Below are 16,858 nucleotides of genomic sequence, written 5' to 3' on the forward strand. Positions count from 1 at the left end.
CCCGTGCTCGCCCGCCCTGACTGCGGCACCGGGGGCTGAGGTGGGCACCGGGCACCGACCGCAGCTCCCCCGCCCGGACCCCCGTCCGGCCCCGGCACCGGTCCCGGGGAGCGGCGCGATGGGCGGGGAGGACGAGATCGTGCGCATCGCCAGGCGCCTGGACAAGATGGTGGCCAAGAAGAACGCGGTGAGTGGCGGCGGCAGGGCCCCCGCAGCCCGGTTGGGGTGGGGGGCCGCCCCCTGCCCCGGGCTCTTGTCTGGCGGACGCGGCCCCCCCTCTCCGCAGGGCCCCTCCTCGCTGCCGTGCTGGTGGACCTCCACCTCTCCCTCGGTGCCCGTTGTGAGGGGCCTCCCCCTCCCCAGTCCCCATTTTGGGGGCCTCTCTTTCAGCGTCTCCCCGGTCATTACATCGTGCTGGAGCAGAGGCTCTTCCCATTAAAGTGGGTTTCCCTCCCCCAGACCCAGACCCTTCTCCCTTCCCCATCCTTTGCGGAGGTGTGCGATCCACCCACGGCCAGTTATTGGGCGGGCAGCCCCATGTGCCCCTTGGGTGCTGTGGGACCCCCCAGTCCCCATACTGAGCTCCCCCGGCGCACATCTCAGCACTCCCGGGCTCGCCGTGTGCTGCCTGCACGGTGTTCTCCTCCTGGAGAGCATCCTCAGCCCTTCTCTCCTGTCCCGTTGGGAGCCCTTTGGAAGGGGAGTGCCCACCAGCACCGGCCTGGGACTCCAGTTTGCCCTCGGAAAAGACCCCGGTGCTGATGGATTTGCTTCCTGCATCTCCATCCCATACCGGCACTACTGCTCACTCCCGTGGCCTCTGGAGTGTGGAGGGCTGGCCAAGCTGCTGTCGGCACTCGGGGAGTCTCGCAGGGTGTGCTGTGACCCGTGTGACAGCCTGCGGGGACAGTAGCCGGTATTTTCCAGCTTAATGGGATATATCAGTGCTTGTAGGAACACAGTGTCATATGCAAGTGCAGAGGCAGAAAGCTGACAAGGATTTGTGATGGAGGTAGGCTGTTCATCTGTGTTTGGGGTGGGGGAGAGGGATTTTGGGGCTGGGAAGGGCTGTGGGGAGTGGGAGATGATGGGCGAGGAGGGGAAGGGATTAGAGGAGTGTGATATTCGTGTGGTGGAATGCTGGGCGCTGTTATCACATGAACTTCTGGATGTTGGACTGGCCCTGCCAGCTGTGGGTAGGGCGAGCACTGTCACTCGTGTCACTGTTGAAACAACCCAGGGAAGCGTGTTTGGGCTAAAGCGCAGCCTGTGATGCCTGTTCTCGTTGGCGGCAGGTTTTCTGCACCAGTGTTGAAATAGGAAAGGAACAACTTTGCAGAATTTGCTTCCAGCTTCATTGGGAAAGAGGCAGCTTCTTACATGAGGGGTATGCAACGTTTCCTCTTGGCTGGCGTTTGAGATGGTGCTGAACAGCAGCATGTTGTGTGTTGGCTAATCTGAGAACTCTTCCTGCAGGACAGTTTCCTGGAGTACCTGTTTGTTGCTCTAGTTTTTTCGTGGATCCTCATTTGCTGCCATTGTGCTAAATGACTCCATTTGGAGTCAGGAATCACCGGGTCACTTTGTGTGTTCAGGGCTGGAGGAACGGAAAGGTGTGAAACTGCCTGAGGGGGAAGTCAGTCGTTCTGGGTACGGTAAATGTGTGTGGTTTATGCTGGTGTGTGTTGCTTGTGTGCACGCTGAAAGCTTTGACTCTGCTTTGATTTTGGCATCTGTTCTGTAGGGTGGATTGCAGCTGGACTGCTTCCTGGGATGAGTCGGAAGCAGCCCTTCTGCATAGGGAGGACGGGATGTGAGGACAGGGCTGTCAGTGCAGGCGGCTTCGCTTCCCTACAGTGGTGGCTGTGCGGGCCTTGAGCTGCAACTGGCCTTGGAGTGGTCGGTGTTGTAAATGAGCTGCTAAATGTGGACACTGGAAGCCTTGTTTGAGGGAAGGGGGTTGGGAGGAAAGAGCCAGCTGAATGGAGACAGGCCTACGCCAGGCTGGGATCTGCTAGAGGGAGACAAGTAATTTCCAATTCTGTGAGTGACTGCCAGTTTTAGGTATCTACAGATTCCTAGTCAGATTTTCTCTGGTCCTGGGTTCATTGATGGGGTAAGGAAACTAAACAGAACAAGTTTCAAGTGATCAGCTCTTCAGCATCACAGCTTGCTGGCTTTGCTTCTGGTCTCTTGTCCTGAGCAGAGTGGGGTATTAATATGAAAACTAGGAAACAGCTACATGGGGTCACTGACAGTTGTGATTCAGAGTGTGTTTTTCAGGTGTTAAAAATGTTCAGCTTGCCAGGTGAGAATAATAAACTGATGCTGCACTTGTACCATACACGAGCAAAGACCTGTAGCACTCCAGTGGTCTTCTGTTTTGGCCATTCCAATAATTCAGGTGCCTTCAGGTTGCAGAATCTACTGTCTTTCTGGAACAGCAACACCAGCAGTGAGCTTGCTGATATTTCAGGGAATGCTTGTTGGTGTTTTTCCCTTTGAATTCAACTTTCTGTGTCTATCCCCAAGTTGTTGAATTTCTTTACTAAAAGCTGAGGCACTCATTCTCTTTCTGTTTTCCGCCCCAGGAAGGTGCAATGGATTTACTGAAGGAACTGAAAAGCATGCCTATGACTTTGGATTTACTGCAGGTGAGTTGCACAGTTATGGTAAAAAGCTGAAGTCTGCATCTGGATGAGTTCAAAATGTTATCTAAAAAACCTTAATAGATTTCCTGACACTTCTTCCCTCATGCAAAGCGTCAAAATAAACATTAAATCAAATAAAATAGTGCTGAAGTTGGGTTTTGGACTGGCAATTAAACAGCTCTGGGTCACCATGTGTGTAACTGCTCAAATCTTGTTTTTAGGCTGCAAAAAGAGGAAAGACTGGGTTAAAATAGCAAACACAGAGGGCAGCTGTAGGGGAAGTTCTTTGTAATGGTGATGTTCAGGACACTGGGGAGGAGTGAGCAGAATTACAATTTGGAGGTTGTGATGCATCTTGAAGTTTTTCACTCTAAGCTTGAATGTCACTTTTAAGTGTGTAGGGAGGGGATTTGTGGGTGATTGGATGTGTCTTCTGTTCAGTTGTGGAAGCTGGAGAGTGTCATCTCTCTCTTCCAAAGTTGTAAGGGTCAGAGAATCGTTCTGCAAGCCCTTGGATACTCCCATCCTGGTCATGGCTTGGACTTTGTCGTGGTTATTTGGGATTTCAGTGAGTAACTAATAATGAATCTGTTCTGGAGTGATTCACTGGGGTGTTCCTTTGCAGTCCACCCGCATTGGGATGTCAGTGAATGCACTGAGGAAGCAGAGCACAGATGAAGAAGTGATATCACTTGCCAAATCCCTCATCAAATCTTGGAAGAAACTTCTAGGTAAGGAAATCAGTGTGTTCCTGTCAGATTCAGCTTGTGAAGAAGCTGGCTTCAGTGGGAGGCTGAGTTTTTTGGGAGAGCTTATCTCTTGATCTGAGTAAAACATTCTAGCAGATCAGCCTTTACAATTCCACCCTCTGTCTTTCGAGTTTTGTGTCCTGTCATGCATCCCCCTAGATTTAGCTCCTGTTTAGCCAGCTCATCCTTGGAAGAGCACTGAAAGCTTCAGGACTATTAACTTGTACCTCATCACATAATAATTAGTGATGTTATTTGTAGAAACAATATCTGTGCTCTGAACCCTCTGCTCCCACTTGTGCTCTGTGTGGCATTAACACCGTGTGTGCTGTCAGCCTCGTGCAACAGCTCGGGAAGTGCTGGAATGCATTTTGGGTGGTGAGTTGGAGAAGGATCTTAATTCACCACCTTGTAGATAAACTCACATGGACTGTTTCCAGCTGGAGAGGCTTTCCTGGTTATGGGCTCCCATTTCTTGCTAGGCTGGATGAGCGCTAAAAGGGCTCTTTTCCTGTCCTGCCTGGATTGTCACCTCCTCATTAGATTGGGTGTGTCATTGGCTAGGCTCAGACAGTTTACCTCTGGGTCAGACTTGTTCTACAGTGTCATGAAAGTCCTGTTCAGGGTTGTGCTGTTGACTTTCAGCAGCACTTGGGAATCAGAAAAAGCTGTACTCCCACAAGGACCAGCCTGTACTGGCCCTTCAGCTGGTGTTGGCTGAAAATTCTGCTTTTAGTGGTGCTTGAGAGAACTTGATCTAATCCCTGCTCAGCAGCCTCTGAAAGAAACTTTTGTGATGAGGCATGTCTTGTGAGAAGCTTATCTCCCAGGCAGGGAAGGTGATTGCTCTCTAGTTTGGTGAGGAAAGCTTTTGTTTGAATCAGCTTCTACTTGGAGGCAAGGAGAAGGTCTGTTGGAAAGCTTGAAAGCCATAAAGGCATTTTCTCCTGATTCTTTTTGGGAGAATAATGACTTGCTTTAGGCCAACAGTGGGTAGTGTGACAACATTGAGGAATATAGGCAGGGCTGTAGCATAAAAACCAGTTCTGAACTGATTCCTCTTTTGAACATAGATGCTTCTGAGGAAAAAAATGAGGAGAAAAAGAAAAGCCTGTCCTTGCCAACATCTTCCTCCAAGGAGACTGGTAACTCAAGAGACCAAAGGTAATACTTCCCTTTTACCAAAGATGACACTGTTAGAGAATTTAAATTTTCCTAAGGCACCTTACTTTAATTTTTAAGTGTCTGAGTCAGGAATTTTGGGTAGTCAAATTCCTGGTCAGAGACACTGGAAGTGTTTCTTCTTCAAGGTTGATCTGTGTGGTGTTATTAATTAACTGTAATGCAGAAATACACATCTAAGAAATACAGTGGCTTTAGTGAGTTTTTAAATTTTATTCATATTTTATTTCATTTTTTTACTCTTGGTTATGTGTTGTTTTTTTCTGGTAGTAGAACATGCCTCTGTTCTTTTTTATGTTGCATTTTTATGCATTTTTGTTCATTTCTAACTTTGAACACCTTAGAATGAAGATTATTTTTGGCCTTTGCAGTATCAAGTGATGGATGGGATTGATTGATACATTACTAAAGTAAAACTTCCATTTCTTTGTCCTTGACAAATCCCAGCAGAAGTCCCCTTTTCCCTGTGGTTGATGTCCCCCAGCTGGCAGGTCAGCTGCATGCTTGCTCCTTGCCATGCCTTCAGTGCTGCATCCTGTTTCCACTGCCTGTGACTGCAGCTGTTGAGTGCAGATAGTGATCAAAGGGGAGGGGGAAAAATGGGATTTAAAGCTTTATTATAGAGACTTCTCTCAGCCTTAGATCCCAAGAGGGTGTGTGCTTCCTAGATTTGGCTCTTAAGTGATGTAGCCAATTTCCCAAGTTTGACAGAAGATTTAGAGTATTCAGGCTGTAGTCCTGCTGGCTTGCAGGATTTTCTGTGTTTGTAGCCTTTGTTGGTCACTTTCTTGTCACTTCTTTATTTTTGCTCAGCTCTCTCAAGGCTTGGCACTTCAGGGTGAGCCTTTGCAGCTCGACACAGAGCTGCTGATGGAGAGAAGGCTGCTGATGCTGAGCTCCATGACTTTAAATGATCAGTATCTTTGGTTATCTCGCTTCCATAAAATGGGAAAAAGAATTGGCTAAATATTGCAATGAAAGGACTTGGGAGACTTCACAGCCAGGATGGAGTTCAGTGATGCAGTGCAGAATGGGAGCTAGGGCTGTCCAGATCTAAGTATATCTGTGTGGGATTTCACTCAGAAGACGATCTTGGCTCTAGGCACAGAGGCAAAACCCCTCCTTGCTGCCTTCTTGCTTTGTCACTTATGGGGTATGTGGAGTGGAGCTGTCTGGCTTGTGCTGCTGATGTTCCCTTGTGCCTCAGTGTGCTGCAGATACTGCAGTTTTGTGGGGTTTTTTAATCCTTGATGCTTTTTACGTGTATTCAGCCTCCATCTTCTGACTAGCAAAGCATCCCCTTGGCTGTGAAGGATGAACAGAAGCCAGTGGATTAGTGTAGCCTAGACCAGGAGCAGGGGCCAGCTCCTGGTGTCAGTCTGTTGAGCCAGGCTCTCTTCCAGAGACAGGAATGCTTTTTATCCAGTCCTGCAAAATGAACTACTAATCTGCCTTTAAAAAAATAATAATTTATTAGAAGAGAAGAATCTCTGTTCTTTGAAGCAGAGGCTGCAGTGGAGTTAGACTGGTTGCTCAGTGTGTGATACCTGGTTCAGATGAGGCTGCTGTAAAGACACCAAAGAGATCAGTTTGTATTCAGGTATTTCAGCCTCTTAGCCTGATAGATTTTGGCTACGCCTTCCATTTTGGTCAGGGAGAAATATTTGACTAAGTCTTGGCCTGAAACTCGTCTTACTTTATGGAGCACAGATGTAGCAATCCCTGTCTAGTGACTGGAGCTATCAGTGCAAGACCTGAAGGCTCTGAGCCAGCCAGCGTGGAGCTGGCACCTGTGAATTTAGATGCTGCGTTACTCTAATCCAAAGCATATTCTGTTGTTCTGTAGAATTTCAGACCCATAGTGTAGTACATTTTCATGGGCTGTGTCTAATGTTTCTGTCTCTGGCAGCATGAGGTTTTTCTTTTCCAGGATTCTCTAAACTGCCTTTATTAGGAGGTTTTGGATCTGTGACCTGAATTTAGCTCTTCTGTGGGATTTTCTTCCAGTGCAGCCCTGAGTTCTGCTTGCAGTCCCTGACTGCTGCTTTGCTACCATTTTGTTCCAGCATAGCCTTGTTTTATGTATAAACTTTTGCTGCCTGGATAGATTTACAAGCTCTTTCTCCTGTTCAACAGGAACAGTGTGAACCACAAGGATTTCCTGAAATAAGTCTTCTAGGTGTGTTTGAGCTCTATTTCCCAACTATTCTATTTATAAACTAACCTCTAAACCTTAATAAATAATTTTCTGTCTTTGGAATGGCTGAGAAGTCTGTTTCATCTAATTCTTGAGGGATCAGCTCTCATCTCAGGGCGTGGATGATGTCTGTGTGTGCAGGCACATGTATCTTTCCTCATCAGCTAACAGAAATGGGACTACCATGCATCTTGTTGAGCTTTTTTCCACCCCCAAGGAATAAACATCTAAATATTTGAGTCGATAGCATTTGCAGATAGAACCATCCTGAAAATCAAGTATTACCTCTGCAAATACAGGTTTGAAGACCTGTGTTTAAGGAGTCATTGTAGTGAAGGTCAGGGTTCTGAGTTCACACTGAGGTCACTGAGTTCACACTCACGGTTTTGCTCTGGGAGACCTTTGTTTGTTGCTTGCAAAATGACACAAAACTTAACTCTGGAAGAGTTCTCAGGGAAACTTCTCCTGCAGCCCCTTCCAAGCACAGCACAACCTCTGCCCAAGCTATCCCTGACAGGCTTTTTTCAAGCTCTTGACAGCCCTAGAAGACCTCAGGGCAAGGTATTTCCACAGCTGCCCTTGGCAGTATTTCCAATTCGTAACTCACCTTTACAGTTTAAAACTTACTCTCAATCAAAACCTGTCTTACTAAACCCATTTCTACATCCTTCCGTGGATTTTTTTTTCCTACCATCTGCCTTTGTAAGGAGTTTCAGGACTTGTCTCCTTTAAGTTTCCCTTGCTACAAGCCACCCATATTCCTTCAGTCCTTCCTTTCACTGTAAGTATGTTCTCTCGGCCTTTTGCCTTTGTCCTTTGGGAAGTCTAATTTTTCCAAACTATTTTATGCAACATGAGAAGCTATGATGTTTTAGATGGGTTATTCCTGAATTTTGGGTTATTCCTTAGTGTATGCTCTGGTATATACACCCCCATGAGTGCTGCCTGTGATTTGTATGTAGCTTCTTAAGCACAAAAGTACCCGATGGCAGTTTCTACGTTCCAGATGGGAGAAAATCATCATCTAATGGATTATTTACAGGCTAAATTGTTTCTTCTTGTTGTAACATGTGCAGTGTAAATCCTATTGAAGTTTTTGAGCTGCTTGGACACAAATCTGTTCCTTGATAGGCTCCTGCAGTGCTGACCAGTTAAACCAGCTGGTAAAAAGGGGTTTTACTCAGCTACTGGTGAAAGAGAAACACAGTGGGCTCACAGTACAATCTCCCTCACAGGGTGCATCATCTCCTTCATCTGAGCAAGAAATCAAAGTTCTGCTTTGGTTTGACCTGAGCAATTTGCTGAAGTTTCACTGGTGGATGCTTCTGAAAAGGGCTTGGCGAGGTTCTGAACCGTGGAAATCCAGTAGCCCCAATGGTGATCTGTGGGATTTGAGCCAGACTGGATATGACCTTAGTCACAGGAGCTCCCAGGATAAGTTCCTAAAGTTGTCTGGCTCAGTTCGTGCAGCAGCAGATTCAGAAGATTTCCAGCTTAGTGCTGTTTTTTTTGTGGGCTGACTAATCCCTTCCAGGACAGCGTAGTGGAAGTGCTTGTTCATAACAAATTTATTTTTGATGGCAAAGAACTGGCAGTAGTGACCCAGCTTAACAAAAATTGTCAAGCCACTTGGATCTTCAAGGAGATATTGCCAGCATGGCATGGGTGAAATACGGAGATTTCTCTTTTTTTCTCTTTCTGTCTCTTTGTGCAATAATGGTACCAGGCATTGGCCGTAAATACAGGGAATTTTACAGCCCAATCACCAAAGCCAGAGCTATCTCTTCTGAAAAAATATTGCTGTTCTGCTGCCTAGATTTAGGGGGGAGAACAAAGCTCTAGAAAATCATCTGTGAATCATACTAGCCCAGATCTTTTAGCAGCAGTGTTTGCAGGGCTGACTAACTCCGTGTGCAGATGTTAGGCTTTCTGGGTGCACAGCCAGCTGAACTGCTCAGTGAGGTTCCTTCTCTGCATGCAGACCCCGCAGCAATGACTCAGCCTGCCCACATCATGTGCTGGTTGTGCAGGCAGGTCTCCATCCAGCTCCCCTGGCAGGTGACTTGACTGAGTCAGCCACAGCAGGCAGGTGTTTGCATTCCCATGCCTGTGATTGCTTGCAGGTGGAAATGGAGTTATTTTTGGGAGCAAAGCAGTATTTCTTAGTCCTTTGCTAGCCTGGCACCTCTGTGAGCTGTGTGCGAGCTGTGTAGAGGTGCTTTTCTGTGAGATGAGTAATCAGAGTCTTGCTCAGATTACAGGAAAAAAGGAAGAACCTTTTATGTGCTACGCTTTGTTGGTGGTGTTTTTTAAATATCAAAGCTGAGGGAGCCATTTTCTGTCTTTTTCTTTCTTTTCCTTAGCACAGCAGCTCCTTCTTCTGGAGCTTTCTGCTTGCTTTCTGCTGAGAGCAGTTATGGGCTTGGTGTCCTGCAAAGTTAAAGAGGAAAGAAGCACCATGAATCTGCATTGCCGAAGTGAGAGTGCTGATGGTCTCAGATGTCCTGAGTGTATTTGGGTTACTGGTGGTGTCCAACAGTAATGTTTTCACTTGATGCCCAGTGGTGCAGCAGCTGATACGTGTTGAATAACACAGGATGGTTGGCAGGGTTGTTCATGAATTAAACCTCTGCTGGCAGCCTGCAGTGTCCACAGGAGAGCTCGTGTCTGGGCTGAGGGCGTTGGCCACTGTGTTGTGCTCTGTGCTGATTTGGGACAATGACTTTGCACTGTGTTCTGACTGGTTCTGTATTACGATTAACAGGATGCTTGGCCACATACCTGCTGCTCCCTTCTCTGCTCTCAGTGGCCCAAACTGAGACATTCTGACAGGTGAAGTTTTTCTTTTAGCTCCAACAAAAGGCAGGAGCCTCCAAAGACTCCGACCACCCCCAAAATCACCACCTTCCCTCCGGCCCCCATCACCTGCGACGCTGTGCGCAACAAATGCAGGGAGATGCTGACAGCAGCTCTGCAGGCTGATGGTAAGTGCTGGGGGAAGCCCTGCATTGCCTCAAGTGCTTCACAGCTCCTGGAGCATTCTGACAGAGACTGTCAATGCAAGCTCAGCTTAGGCACAGTGTTCAGGAGCAGCCTTGTCAAATGATTATTGCCAGCAGCTCAGTCTAGCCACTGGTCACCCCTTTGATGAACTGGCTGCTGTTGCAGTGTTTTCAGACACTTACACAGGGACCTGGCTTGAGCTGGAGGTATGATAATGTGTCAGGCAATGGCTGATAAGAACATGGGATAACTTGGGGTCTTCTGCTCTGCAACACAGGGTGGTCTGTGCAGAAGTTTAATCTTTCAGGTGTGCAGGGATTTGCTTCACTTTCTAGGGCTTTTCTGATTGTTGTCTTCCCTGTCACTCTTGGGGCACAAAGTGAAGCTGTAACTTGGTGCATGGACTTTGTAGGAATGGTGCTTATTCCAGTCAGCATCTGCTGTCAGACTCTGCTGCCTTTGTAGACAGGAGCTCCTTAAATATCGTGGTCCTCTGGATCTGGGGTGGAACAGGTCCCTCTTACATTCAGACTGTGCCATCTCAAGTGAGAGGCAACTGCAGGTGTTCAGCATCTCTGGAAGTTTGAGCATCTGGTTGTGTCCACATTGCAGATCCCTTTAAAAAATTGGGGTCTAAGCACTGCAGTCTCTTATTAATTTGGAGCCAAGGAATGTAGATGACAGATGGAGAAGTTCATGAGGTCTTTATTTCTAGCCTTCCTGTGCATGTGTTTATGTGCTGCATTAAATGCTCTGCACAGCTCTTACAAAAACCCTTTCCGTATGAAATCTTGGAAAGAGTTCCCTTGAGCCTTTCCCTAAGCTCAGCTGTGCCCTACCTTCCCTGCTTTATGGTGTTGGTTACCATACTGGCTGTCCAAATCTGTGGCAGCTATGCACTCTATATGATGCTGTTTAACTGGTGTGTAGGAGAAGAGGGGAGGAGCAGACAGTCCTGAGGTGAGATGAGAAAGGAAGGCTTGATCCTCATGCTGCACACCTCCAGACAGTCCCAGATGGCTGGTCTGAGTTACTTCTCATTGAGGTGAATGTCTGATGAAACTCAATTCCTGCCTATATATGTTGGATTTCAATTATATTAAGAATATATTGGAAAACTAAGTTCTTGGGCCAAGGCTGTTGTTAGCTTTGTCTCATGGAGTCCATATCTCAGAGAGGCACAGGGCACAGACTGCCTGGATTAATCTGTTTTCATCACTGCCCTTTTCCAAAGGGTCAGAGAATAGCAAGAGCAAAGGCCAAGATGCCATTTGATGGGAAGAGCATGTGAATCAGAACAGCAAACTGTCCAGGTTTGTAGCTCAGAAATACTGAGCCTGGGGAGCCCTGGCCTGGTTGGAAGCCACTGAGCTCCTGTTTCTGCTGTCTTACAGACGACTACATCGCCATCGGCGCTGACTGCGAGCACATAGCGGCCCAGATTGAAGAGTATATCCTTGCTGTACAGTGCTTCCTCGAGGGCCTGCATGCCTCCAGCAGTGAAATCCATGTGCTCAAAGGAAAAATGGGACTGTCTGTGCATAAATGTTCTGCTGCAGCTTGTCAGGGTTCTGGATCTGGTTCCAGCTCTGATTGGCTGAGTCCTGGGTCACTAAGGAGCTACCAGTGTGGAATTGGGAGCTGTAATCCCTAGCTTTTCCCTCCCATCAGAGTGCTGTTTCCTGTTTTTGATTCTGCACTTCCTGTGGTCCCTGTTGGAGGAGAGTGTGTGGATCTAGACAAAAGCAATGGAAGGGATGGAGCAATGAGGATCAAGTTCCATGTTGATGTGAGATAAACCAGGAGTTTGCTTGATTTGGGAACTGTGGGGTTGGAGGTGCAGCTGGGTTTTCCCAGTGGAGGGGTTAGTGGCTGCCTTGCTGAGAGAAAGGGCAGATTGTAGAACCTGAGCATAGCTGAATATTTCCAGCACAGTGAAAAAGCCCAAGCTGGAAACCCCTGGACTTTGGGATTGTATAAACCTGCTTTTAAATCCAGCACTGACCTCTCAGAGCAGATGCTGCTGTTGGGTCCCAGCATCTCCGTCCTGGCAGTGGATGACACTCCCTGCTCTTCATGGGTGGCTGGGAAGTGCTTGATGCCTCTGGGTTGGTTGCAGGCTCCTTGACTGCCCTTACGCATCTACCAGGATGTCAAGAACACTGACATGAAATACAAAAACCGCGTGAGGAGCCGCATCTCCAACCTGAAGGACTCCAAAAATCCTGAGCTGAAAAAGAACGTGCTGTGTGGGGCCATCACCCCTGAGCAGATCGCGGTGATGACCTCGGAGGTGAGGGAGCCTGAGGAGCAGGGTTTGCTTCTCAGAGGGGATGTGTCCTGAGGCTTAGCTGCAGGCAAAGGGCTGGGCTGCTGCCAGGGTTGCAGATTTCTCAGTAGCTGCTGCCAGAGTGCATGGAGTATGCTAGTGATGGCATTTGCAGTGTGGAGAGTGGTTTGTTGGGCCTTCACGTCATCTTGAGGCCCTGGGTATAAAGCAGAAACCAGAATTGGAACAGGCTTTCTGTCTTAATACCCATCTGTCTGGCTGCCCTGTCCTGTTGGCTGTTTCCACTGTAGTGGGTGTGGTAGTAAAACTGGGCAGATGTGATTTTATTGCCTTTTTTTTTTTTTTTGAAAGGAAATGGCCAGTAATGAGCTGAAAGAGATCAGGAAAGCCATGACAAAAGAAGCAATCCGGGAGCATCAGATGGCCAAGACAGGAGGGACACAGACTGACCTCTTCACCTGTGGAAAATGCAAGAAGAAGAACTGCACCTACACCCAGGTTGGTTTTCCTGCTCCTGTCTTGGCCTCTGCACAGGACACGATCCGTCACGGTTGTGAGCTCGGACTGCTCCGTGACAGGCCCTACAGCACAGCACAAATTTTGCTACTGGTGGACAGAAAACACTCGAGGCTGTCTAAAATGTACTTTTGCATGTTTCCGTGAGCTTGTGTAACTCTTTGGCTCAGTTGTACAAGAGCAGGAGTTGTGCAGCACTAAGGAAGCTTTCAAAAGTGCAGCAGTGCTCTATACTGAAAGCAGGTGCTGGGAATGCTGGGATTCAGACAAGAAAGGAGTGGGTAGTATAGAGGAGAGGCTGCAGAAACTGAGTCAGATATGTTGATGGTACTAAAAGTACAAATTAAGAATATAGATAACCTGCAGCTGGATAAGTCCCAACTTATTTAAATTCAAATAGGATGAAATGGGTGAAACAAAAGGAATAAATAAAGCTGTGATGTGAGCAGACAGAGGATTTTTTTCCCCCATGGCCAGCTGCTGGAAGCCTTGTGCATTACCAGTGCTTTTTAGCTCACATGTTCGTGCCAGGCATCTGGAGATAAATGTGCCTTTGCTGTGAGTCACTGGTTTAGAATGTGCAGATACCCAAAAATGCACCAGCAGCCACCAGATTGCTGCTGAGTGACTGCGCACAAACTGCGTGTGCAAGTGCCGGGTGAGACTGCTGCATCTGCTTGGACTTGACATACAAACACATGGAAAGAGGAGGAGATCCAGGAATCTGACCAGGGAGTTTCCTTTGGCTCAGCAGCAGCCTTGCATCCCACAGTGCTCCCTGTAAGCATTCCTGGGCTGTCCCAGCACATGGGACTGTCTCCACCTATAGTGGACTGGAGTTTGACTGCCTGGAATTTGAGCAGGAGACAACAGTGTCTTCTAAATAGAAATATCAGGAGGTTTTCTGTATTTTGATTTGTTTTCTAGTGAAATCACTAGTAGGTGATGAGATGTTGTAAGTTCATCCCAAGTAGATGAACTGGCATTTATGAGCATGCTGGAAGCAGGCAGTAAAGGGGGAGAATTACAGACTTTAGCTATCCACCATTCTTGCAAAAATGGTTAATTTGCATCATGCAAATACTGTGACTCTTGCACATTGGGTAATTACACATGTAGATCATCATAATCACCCCTCGGCACAGTTCTGCCTGACTAGTGTAGGGAGTACCAGTGTTTTCAGTCTCGATCTGCCTTGTGGTATTCAAATGCCACGAAAATCTGGTTTTTAGTAAAGTATGTGTTTCTGGCAAGAGCCAGTCAGAGGCAGCAATCACATCTGGGTTAAATATCAGAGTTCCTTAATGGCTCAAACACAAACCAGACTGGAACTGTGCAGAACCTGGTAACCCAGAGTGTGTTCCTGTGAGGCCAGGATGTAGGACTGGTCTGTAAATGGGAATGGCTTGAGTGCTTTTTTATGCATTGCTGTGGAGCATGGGCTTGGGACTGAGGGGTTTGTCATGGCACTGCTGGCCACATCCCTTCCTGGGGACAGTTTGGGGAGGGATTGGGTATGTCCACTGCCAGAGTCACCTGCAAGGAATGGGCAGCAGATTGGGTGAGGAGGGAAATATACTGCCCCAAAACTTGTCACTCAGGTAATGTCAGGCTGGAGAGGGTCATGATGTGTGTACAGATGTGTATCTGTGTGTAGCACAACCACCAGACTTACTTTACTGGAAAGCTCCTTTTGCTGTCCCAAGCCTCAGTCTCGTTGATTTTGTGAGCCCAGCATGAATCCCTGGAGGCCAGAGGGACAGGGCCATGTGTGGTGCTCAGCTCTCACCTCCCTTCTGTCCCCCCAGGTGCAGACCCGCAGCTCCGATGAGCCCATGACCACCTTTGTCGTGTGCAACGAGTGTGGGAATCGCTGGAAGGTAGCGCACCAGGGCTATTGCTGGCACTGAGGGGTGTTGGGGTGGCTGCACCCACCATGCTTCAGGCACTTGGCTGCTGCTCAGACGTGCTTGCCAAACCCTCACTGGCTCTAGAGAGCGATCTTTCCTCTCAGCACAGAGGCAAGAGCTCCTGGGTTCATCCCATCTCTGCAGATCAGCTGGGGTCAAGTCTCACTTCCACATACCCTGCTCTGTCCTCATATCCTTCTTCCATAACCTGCTTCACAGTGCTTTCCATGCTGCCTCTGCTCTCTGAGGGATAGTGGTGATGATCAGGATTTCAAAACCGGTCTTTCATGCTGTGCACAGAGCTCAGGGTTGAGCAGAAGTCTCTGGTCAGTGGTGAGCAGAAATGGTGCCAAAGCCGAGAGATTCACATGGGAGCTCCCTTTGGCCCCTGCTTCTGAGAAACCCCAAGCCCTTGCCAGCTTTTGAAACAAGCCCACACCTGGATCCTTACCTTCTTCTGCAGTGAAGTTTCTAATTGGGGTTTAAACTCCTTTCTCTTGCAGTTCTGCTGACATGTGCCATGGCCCAAGAGCGGCAGCCAAATGCAGACCCGAGCGCAGCCTCCACACGCCGGCTCCCACGGCAATTGTGTTTTGTGTCCCAGTGAGTTTGCATTGTCACACTCTGAGAGCAGCAGCGGGGAGGCCTGGGCCTCGCAGAGAGCCACAGCCCTGGGCTGACAGGTTGGCAGGAGAGCTCACTAAACACACCCAGTCATTACTTTCTCATCTAAGCGAGTACGGTCACTTTCTCTTCAAAACTAATATTAAACATTTTTGTCAGTTTCTGACTTTTATTTCAACTGTGTGTGCATCCCTTTGTTTTTCCAGCATGGGAACTTGACAGGCGGTCCGTGTCCCAGGTGGATGAGGACTGAATAATGCCTGGAGCAGCAGAAAGCGAGATATGTCTTGTAGGCACACCCTCGGTGCGTGAAGGCTTGTTCCTGTCACCTCATGGAATCTCAACCTCTGGGCCAAGCCCTGGGGCAGCTGGGTGGGCAGTACTGTTGACAGGACACAACTTTTGGGGTACAGATCAGATGTTGCTTTCCATCTTGGCAGCATTCACTGGATTTTGCACTGATTCCTTGGCATTTTGAGCTTTTAAATGCCAACAGCATTGGCTGCTGCAAAGATAAGAATGTGCTGCCCAGGTTGTAAGAGATTTTGAAAGCAGGGTGACATCAGCCACAGAAATTGCACCCCAAGCTGTTCAAAGGGAGTCCCAGGCACTTTCCTGTTTGTGCTCTGCTTGTAGCTTGACAGCTGAAAAACAGCCTGGAGTTTCAGAGGGGCTTGCTGGAGAGGTTCAGGAGGAGGGAAAATGCTGCAAATACAGGACATTTTCCAGAGGCTTGGATCTGGAGAAGGTAAGGGCTAGAGGGATGGGTGGGGGCTGTTAGCACTTAGCTGTAGAAGTGGAGGGGGTTTGAAGTGAGCTCAGAGCTGGTGCTTGGAAGGGGTCAGGTAAGGAAAGGATCCTGTAGCAAAGCCAGCCCCAGGTGCCACATCTGCAGATGTGACCCTGTGAAGGAGATCTGCAGAATCAGGCTCCTTCTGGGAGCTAATTAAAACCTGGTGGGGAAATTCCATCTGAGCTCACAACAGCTTTCAGTTAGACTTAAAATCCCTGTTCTTTCCTGTTCATAGCCTTTAACTGGGGTGATGCAGCATTTGGGGGAGCCCAGCCAGGTCTCTGGGTCTGAGGCTGCCCAGGAGCAGTGCTGTGCCCTGCAGCTCTTGTGCTGACGAGCAGGGCAGGAGCATTTGCAGTCACATCTCTCATGGCATCGCTTCCCTCTTCCAGAGTGAAAAACAAGTATTTCCACTGGCTTCCCAGCATGCCAGACAGCAGACATTGAGCAGAGACCTCGGAGATGTTTGGAGAGGAGTTAGCAGCCACATGAAAGCAGCGGAAAACGTGCTCCCAGCCCCTTTGAGGGCTTTGCAGCTCCGGAGGCAGGGATCCCACCAGCATCCTTTGCTCAGGGCTTTCACTTCACAGGGTGCAGCCAAGTCTCCCAAGAAGGAAAATATTCAAAGACGCTGACAACTCCTTTAAGCCTCACGAGTCTTGTGGTGAATGGGATTATTCAAACCAGGCTTAGTAGGGAGCAGTGTCCTTGCAGTGATGCCGAAAAAGCTTCAGGATCTGAAACCCACACTGACCATGGCACTGGCTCGTGCACTGGGAAAGGGAGCCAGCTCTTTACCAGTGCCTCTTGCCTTTCTTCTTGTGTTCCTGTGAGGAGCAGAGCTGAGCTTGTGTACAGCCTTCTGACAATCCTGAATTAGGTACTGAGAGTCCCAAGCAGGAGTTTGGGAAAAGAACCATATCATTTTACAGTGCTATTTTCT

At 48.3% G+C, this 16,858-nt stretch overlaps 1 protein-coding gene across 4 annotated transcripts; it reads left to right on the plus strand.

Annotated features, from left to right (window-relative positions):
* TCEA2 (transcription elongation factor A2) lies at window positions 1-15,300 on the plus strand. Of its 4 annotated transcripts, XM_039563419.1 has the most exons (11): window positions 1,287-1,387; window positions 1,477-1,650; window positions 2,592-2,654; window positions 3,277-3,382; window positions 4,474-4,564; window positions 9,630-9,763; window positions 11,177-11,233; window positions 11,921-12,075; window positions 12,424-12,570; window positions 14,397-14,468; window positions 15,002-15,300. In XM_039563419.1, the coding sequence occupies exons 3-11, from the start codon at window positions 2,601-2,603 to the stop codon at window positions 15,008-15,010; spliced, it is 825 nt and encodes a 274-aa protein (XP_039419353.1). In that variant the 5' UTR covers window positions 1,287-1,387; window positions 1,477-1,650; window positions 2,592-2,600; the 3' UTR covers window positions 15,011-15,300. The 4 variants fall into 4 exon arrangements, with proteins under 4 accessions (XP_039419352.1, XP_039419351.1, XP_019140000.2 ...); XM_039563418.1 differs by lacking the exons at window positions 1,287-1,387; window positions 1,477-1,650 and adding an exon at window positions 1-187; XM_019284455.3 differs by lacking the exons at window positions 1,287-1,387; window positions 1,477-1,650 and adding an exon at window positions 798-1,012.
* Window positions 15,301-16,858: the final 1,558 nt, after the last annotated feature.

Source organism: Corvus cornix, chromosome 20 (genome assembly GCF_000738735.6).
Source record: "Corvus cornix cornix isolate S_Up_H32 chromosome 20, ASM73873v5, whole genome shotgun sequence".
Taxonomy (NCBI): domain Eukaryota; kingdom Metazoa; phylum Chordata; class Aves; order Passeriformes; family Corvidae; genus Corvus; species Corvus cornix.

Bases quoted from the DNA above. Each gene is read 5' to 3' on its own strand.
- TCEA2 (XM_039563417.1), top strand. From the start codon at position 119: ATGGGCGGGGAGGACGAGATCGTGCGCATCGCCAGGCGCCTGGACAAG. The intron at 2,655-3,276 runs GTGAGTTGCACA...GTTCCTTTGCAG, and splicing joins TGACTTTGGATTTACTGCAG to TCCACCCGCATTGGGATGTC. The intron at 9,764-11,176 runs GTAAGTGCTGGG...GCTGTCTTACAG, and splicing joins AGCAGCTCTGCAGGCTGATG to ACGACTACATCGCCATCGGC.